At 33.0% G+C, this 7,826-nt stretch overlaps 1 protein-coding gene across 1 annotated transcript; it reads left to right on the top strand.

Moving 5' to 3' along the window:
• The first annotated feature begins 6,061 nt into the window (after positions 1 to 6,061).
• LOC107946211 (uncharacterized) lies at positions 6,062 to 7,023 on the top strand. The gene has a single exon (XM_016880442.2). The coding sequence runs from the start codon at positions 6,215 to 6,217 to the stop codon at positions 6,842 to 6,844; it is 630 nt and encodes a 209-aa protein (XP_016735931.1). The 5' UTR covers positions 6,062 to 6,214; the 3' UTR covers positions 6,845 to 7,023.
• Positions 7,024 to 7,826: the final 803 nt, after the last annotated feature.

Below are 7,826 nucleotides of genomic sequence, written 5' to 3'. Positions count from 1 at the left end.
TCAATTACCGAAAATAATTACTAATCTAATTGAGTTACGAATTAGTAGTATCAATTCCAATTTAAGATAAAAAAACTAATAAAACTGATTAGAGTAAACTAACACAAAATCTAACCCTAGGTTAAGTTACTCGAATTTCTCCTATTCCTTGTTTCGACTACACGAGCTACTTAGCCTAGAATCAATTGTGTTGCCTAATTATTAATTAAGTCAATAATTACCTTTAATTAAGTACTTACCACCCTTAGCTACGAATACCCTTTCGGTCTCATTTTTCTAAGGATTACCACCTAAGATACCTTCTCGTTCTCACCTAGGCACGCAGATAACCTCTCGATCTCACCTGTCTAGATCTTCTACTAGGGGTGTCACTTTCTAGTACATTAAGTACTCTCGAATAAATACTTAATCTTATATGATTATTTACTTAGCCAATTAATCAATTTATCAATTGAATCATGCAAGATATTGATAAAGCACAAATTGTTCTAATATTCATACAAACATTCAATCAATAATATTGATGAAAGAAATATAAATAAAAGAATAGGGAAAAAAGAATGCTTATTAATAGATCAATGAGAGTTGCAGATTCGGAACAATCTCTGTTTGCAATTGTCTCAACGTCGGAATAGAAAGTGAGGAAAAAAGATAAAAGGCTTTTGAAATTTCAGGGGACCATCTAGTTGTCATGTGAAGGGTCCCATCAATAGCCTGAGGTCCTTCTCCTTAGATGAATAGAAGATTCAAAACATAATCAAAATGTAGGATGAAGAAAACATTATCTCTTGATGAAATAAAAATGTGCCTAGGGAGATTCCAAATCCTATTGACTAATCGTTGTAGGATCCAAATCGAGAATTACCTATAGTCATGGATGTGAACAATAAGACAATGGCTCTAATAAGCCTTGCTAAGTTCAAGTTTGTCTTGATCGAAGTGAATAATAGGGCTTCAATGCACCACCACATTATTGAAAGGGTGGAGCTCAGGTTCATTTGAGTGCTCCATGGTGTTTTTTATTATTATTTAAGGAAGTATCAAACTTCGAACTCTCAAACCAACTACAGTCATGAAGGGGAGATTTGTCCATCTTTTTGTTTGTGTAAGTAATGGGTGTTTGTAAGAAATGATGTTGGATGAAAAGTGAGAGTAGAGGTGTAGAGGAAGAATGTTGTATACAGTGTTAAAAGGATGGAGATTAGGAGAGAAACCATGGTTGGAAACTATTTGATGCTTATAATGATGGTAATGCATGGTTGATGGAGAGGTTAGGCAAAAAGAGATGAGAAGACACAACCAATCCAAAAGGCGACAGATAATATGGTGCCCAATTGCAACTTAAAAATGCCACTTATCACTCTTTGGTAAGGGAGAAGGGGGTGAATGGTAATGACAAAAGGTAAAAAGGGGAAGACAAAGGGATCGGTGTGAAGAAGAAACGAGACGATGGCTGAAGGGGGTGTTAAAGGTAGGAAGTTGCTTGGGAAATCACAAAGGGTAAGGGTGTAGATTTGATAATAATAATAATAGAGAAAAGATAAAGCAATAAAGGTGAAATTTTGTTTGGAAAAAACGAGTATGAAAGGTAAATGGTCTATCAAGTGATAAAAAAATACTTAGGAATTAACCAATGGGAAGGTTCTTTTAGAATTTTTTTTATAAAATATCTAGAACTTACTCATAACCCCTTTCAACCCTTAAATGAGGGGATAAATATGCTTAAGTGCATTCAACTATATCTTCATATACTGACAATAATATTAATACCAATCGAATTAAAACACAATTAGTTAGAAAGTTGTATATATTAACTAACTTTGTGTTCAAATTATAGAATAATGGGTTATACTAGTTTTTAAGTTAAACAAAGTTAGTGTTTAATCAGTAAAATGAGGTTACAGTTGATAGAGCACTTATAATTGGTTTGAGAATAAATAAAAAAATATTTCTTTACACATGAGTACACATTGTGAAGATAAAAGTAGACAGATGCAACGTGTAAGAAAAATAGGGAAGCTGAGGGTGAGCTTGAACAAGAAGATTAGAGACTTAAGGGCTAAGTTTTGAAAGATTGTAGTTCAGATCGTTCCATTCGAGGCAGTTGAAGCTGAAATTCAAACTACAACCAAACATAAAGAACCCTACTTTACCCCCACAAGCTGATGGTGTCAGAAATTGGTTTCCCCAACACACATTCTTGCTTTCCCACTTACCCAAACCAACCGCATTAAGCAAACCCATCCCTCCATAATCCGCCACCACACAAAATTCCAATATCAAACCCATATCCCATCACTCTCACCCAAACATAAATGAATTCAAAATTCACACTCTTTATATTTATTTCATATAATAACACTTGCAAATTTTATAAAATTCGAAAATAAAACTATTATATTACTTCTTTGTTTTCAAATTTTTATTTATAACTTTGAATTAATAATCTCCTTAGCTTACGTTTTTGAATTCCGTTTGATTAATTACATTTTCTAAATACACTTCTCCTCTATACCCTAATCATTAGGACGACAGCAATCCTCCGCTTACCAACATATCGCTTTCGCCTTTGCTATATGTGTAAATGGAAATTTAAAATCGCGGCAACAAAAGGAGAAGCCCTATTATTAGTCTATTGGGTGGACATCCCTATTTATGTCTTCTACAATATTTATATATTATACAATAAACTTGCAACTATTGAAAATACTAAGATTTGAATATATTTAAATATGTTTTCTCAAGTTTAAATTTTAAATTTTGGGTCGACTGAGTCTTAATTCAGCTGGTATTGGTATTATTATCAATGTAAGAAGTTGAAGTGTATTATCTTTTCATTTAAGAGTTGAAGAGAAATTATAAATAATTCTATACCTCACATTAAAAAAAACTATGTTAATTTTGATTTAATTTAATTTGATTTTATAAAAAAATTGCACTATTCCAAAATTATTGAAGAGGTAACTAAATAACGTGATCATAAATTAAGTATAAATTTAAACAAAAAATATGATAACATTAGTTTAATATTATTCCCTGAAGAACAAAAAAGTATTGTCCTACGAAGTGCGACTTATTGATCATAATTGAAGGGAACAAAATATCTAGCAGCTCTGCTCCATGATTGGCGCTGACCAAATTGCCTTTTTCCAAAATTATCACTCAATGGAAAAACTAAATTATTGGTGATTTCCTCCAAAATTTACCCTTTTTTTTTAATAAAAAGGAAATATTGATGGTTAAATAAACATCATTGTAGGTAATGTATGACATTGTATGTCGTGGGACAGAATTTGAACCCGATGATTGATTATAAATATGAATGTCCATTTTTTTTAGAAACGTCAATGAAGCTATTTTATCTGCTACCATATTGCCTTCACGGTGAACTTGAAACACTCTTTAACACCCCCGTCTTGATGTAGAATATTTCGTAACGGGTAATTTACCATTAAAAGCTTAATTTTTTTTAAATTTATCGAAATAGGTCTGATATTTTATTATTTACCAGAATGAACCCTTTTCCCTTAAATCGCGTCCTCTGAAGCGCGATTTGTGTCCACGTCAGCAAAGCGCACTGACGTGGACACGATTTTGCCCCACGCATGAATAGTGCAATGGTCAATTTTTTGACCGTTGCCCCCCCAACGGTCCAAAAAAAAACTATAAATACTCCCACCCTTTTTTTTTCAGGACCTACTGTAAATTATTTTTCCAGGACCTACTGTAGCAAAAGCGCGTCCACGAGGGCACAATTTCACAAATTCTTCTCAAATAGCATGCTGCTTGCAGCGTTGTTTTATACTATTTGCTCAGAAACGTCAACTCAAATTTATTTTTTCAGGACTTACTGTAACAAAAGCGCGTCCACGTGGGCGCGACTTCGCAAATTCTTCTTATAAAGCATCCTGCTTGAAGCATTTTTTTAAACTATTTGCTTAAAAACATCAACTCGAAATTATTTCTTCCAGGACCAACTGTAGCAAAAGCGCGTCCACGAGGGCGTGATTTCACAAATTCTTCTCATAAAGCATTTTGCTTAAAGCGTTTTTTAAACTATTTGCTCAGAAATGTCAAGTCGAAATTATTTTTCCAGGACCTACTGTAGTAAAAGCGCGTACACGTGGGCACGACTTCAAAAATCCTTCTAATAAATCATCCTGCTTTGATTTTATCTTAAAAACCCATAAACATGAAACGTAATCCAATTTTGGATAAATTTTAATTAATTTAATTACGAAACCCTAAACCTTAATCCCTTATTTGTTTACTTGTTTCTCCAAATATCCTAAAAACCCTAAAAATCCTAAGGTGGGAAACACGGCAAAATCACGTCCCCAAGGGCGCGCTACGTGCCAGAAAATCGCGTCCTGCGCTCTGATGTGGACACAAATCGTGCTTCAGATGACGCGATTTGTTGCCATGTTAGCAAAGCGCGTTGACGTGGACGCGATTTCCTGGCACGTCCCCTGATATCGCGCTGACGTGGACGCGATTTAGGGGAAGATGGCCTATTCCGGTAAATAATAAAATACCGGGCCCATTTCGATAAATTTAAAAAAAAATTGACTTTTTTAATATTTTTCCCTTCCGTAACATCATATTACTACCATCAGCCCATTAATTAGTCGGATAGCCATTAAACTGTTTACTTCAAAATAATCCTCCGCGCACCCATATTTCAAGCTTGCACCAACTCACTATAAATTTCCCATAATTCCGCTTCAACGATAGAAAAGACACCGATATAGTGGGTAAACCAGCTATCCATTCTCCATTATGATCGTGTATAATGCCTCCTGCTGCAACAAATCTCGTTTGCAGTTGTCTTGCACCATCCATATTTATTTTTAGCCAACCAATATCAGGCCTTGAAATGTTGAAAATGACCCATTTTGCATACCCAAGCTTAAAAACTTGGGAGTGCTGTTAAATAAAATATAATTTAAAGGTAAATTAAAAAAAATTAGCAAGTTAAATTATAATAATTCATGAATCATCCAATTCAAATTTATCTTTGAGCTGTTTTTATTTTTTATTTTCTAATTAAATAAGAAGATTTAACATTTTTAAAAAGTATATTTGAAAAAACTTTTGTATTCTTCTAGGGCTTTCTCTACAAATAGGATACTCATTCATGGTAAACAGCATAGTTTCACAATTTCGAAAAGATTTACAAATTCAAAGCTTGTAAAATTCTCAACAATATTCAATTTGAAAATTTTCCCAAATATATCACATTTTGAATTCCAATAGATTTTAAGAAAATTTTCTTCCATTTTATATTATTCCAAAATATATACTTTGCATTTTAATTTTTATGTTACTACTAGAGAAGAGATAGACCATTGTTAAAAAATAAGTTGATCTTATAAAATTAGAATCATAAGCATTTTTATTCTCAAAAATTTCTAGATGGTATAATTTTCGGGCTTAATACATAGTATTGTGTGTTTTTTAATGTGATACATGTATTTAGTTAAAGTTGTATATTTTAGTATTTAAAAATAATTATGTTAATTTTTTAGTGTTTAATTTGATTTGATAAAAATTAATAATTAACTTTTATCAAATCAAACCTAAAATCTAAAAATAATATTACCATCAAATGACATGTAACAAATTAAAAAGATTTATAATTAACACTAAATCTATTCTATTAACAACTACATCAAAATTTAAAAATAATTAAATGATTTATTGACCCCAATTCTTAGGCCTGATAAATGAAGAAAATTCCGACACTAATAATTTTCTCAACGTTTCTTAATTCTTGCACGATGTTGGAGTGCATACGTATCAAACGAAGTGTCCCCACTGACACACTAATCTAATAAACTGCAGGGAACCTAGAAGCCAAAATTATATGCTTAGGAAACCTCCCAACCACAATCAAAGCTGTGCTATGATGCCACTTGTCCCTACCTTTATGTCTTAATTTCTTTTTTTTGGACATATTATGTCCTAATTTCTACTTTTTTTTAACTTTAGCTTTCACTAGAATGCCTTTTTCTTTTTCTTAGCCCCCACTCTTCCTCCCTCTGTTTCCCCCACCAAACCAATCATTTCATCATCCATTAAGGCATTTAGCCGTTATATAAATCCTTCACACCCTTCATTCCACACCATTCCTTCGTTTCTTCAGCTTTGCTTTACATATCTCTCCATTTCAACACCTTACTGATTTGGTTTAATCCTTATTTTATTTCCAAAGATGAAGAACAAATCAACTGGGTTGTTGAAGCAGATAATAGCAGGTTTAACCACAATGGCTAAGGCCAAAACCATGGCTTTAAAGAGCAAAACAAAAGCCATCAAGACGCGCCTCGTCATTTTCTCCTTGCTTCAGAACAGGAAGTTTTTGATGAGCTCATTCTCCGAGAAGCTGAATGCTTTGATGGGGCACAATGCTAAAATCTCCAAAGAACTAGAAGATGATGATTGTGGAGATCAGCAAAGTCAAGCAATCGTTCTTTACAATAGTAATAATGCCATGTGGCTTCCAAGTACAGCAGAGACCAAGTATGATGATCAAGAAGAAGAAGAGTATGGTGATGGTGATGGTGATGGTGATGAGGCGGAGGCGGAGGCGGAGGCGGGAGAAAAATACCCGGACCTTACTCACTCTCTGTTCGAGTCGGGGGAAATGGAGTTGGGGGATCCAGGAAGTTCGGTGATAGATATAGTGAAGAACTCAAAAACAGATACAGGGGAGGAGTTTAGGTTGGAAGACGAGATAGACCGAGTAGCTGACTTGTTCATAAAAAGGTTCCATCGACAAATGAGACTGCAGAAGCAGCTTTCTTTGAAGAGACGTCAAGAAATGATGGAGACGAGCCTCTAATATGTAATACATGGACGTATGTATGTATGTAGTATTTTAAACTATTATACGAGGAAGAACAAATGCTTTCTCTTTGTAACCAAAACAAAGTCCATAAAGGTTTTGTAGATTTTTTTTTTGGAGAAAGGTTGCTAGAATAAATTTTACTAATAAGTAAACAAAAGAAATTTTTAGTTTTTTTTTTAGTTTTTCTTTTAAATTTTAATATAGTGAAAATTATAATTATTTATCAAAATAAGTATCCAACCAATTATTTTTTAAAATATGGGTTTTAGTACCTTGAAAGTTATGAATCTCGAGTTCTCTTATAAGTAGTTCAATTATCAAATTTTTAGCTCAAGATCTTGATAAGTACAAAAAACACACATATAAAATAAATGCATCTACATTCAATGATAACTATTGAGCTTTTTAATTGTAACTAACATAAGATCTTAACATTTTTCGGTGTTGTGTATTTCATTTTGAATATTTGGGAAGTTTAATTTTAATACATACTAGAAGACCACAAGGTATCAAATTCTTGCCAGACACTCATTTGACATGAGTTCAAATCGTATTTCCGTATTCCTGTTATCAAGAAAATTTTAATTATTTGAAAAACTAAACTTTAATAAATGTGTGTAATGGAGCTCAATGCACATGTGTGTTTAGTTCTGTATTATCATTTTTTTATCGTACCTATAAAATACCCCTTCCATCATTTGTTTTTTCTTTTTTCACATAAGCAAAAATTTCGTTGGTTTATGAAAAAATGAGGTACAATTAATGCACCCTGCATTGAGAATGAAGGAAATGGGATAGGGGATTAGAGAATGTCGGCAGATGCAATTAATGTGAAGAATAATTTTTTAAGTAAAAAAGAGGGTATACCTGATGAAAGGGATGCAACAAATGCCTTAGTAGATTGAGTGCATGAAGATATCTCTAATATGGGCCTGCCGATGGAAATGAATCAGTATAGAGGGCTAGAAACGCAAAT

The sequence above is a fragment of the Gossypium hirsutum genome, chromosome D12 (genome assembly GCF_007990345.1).
Source record: "Gossypium hirsutum isolate 1008001.06 chromosome D12, Gossypium_hirsutum_v2.1, whole genome shotgun sequence".
Taxonomy (NCBI): Eukaryota; Viridiplantae; Streptophyta; class Magnoliopsida; order Malvales; family Malvaceae; genus Gossypium; species Gossypium hirsutum.
Note: the sequence above shows the minus strand (reverse complement) of the source record. Positions and strands in the feature narration are given on the sequence as shown.

Bases quoted from the DNA above. Each gene is read 5' to 3' on its own strand.
- LOC107946211 (XM_016880442.2), top strand. From the start codon at position 6,215: ATGAAGAACAAATCAACTGGGTTGTTGAAGCAGATAATAGCAGGTTTA.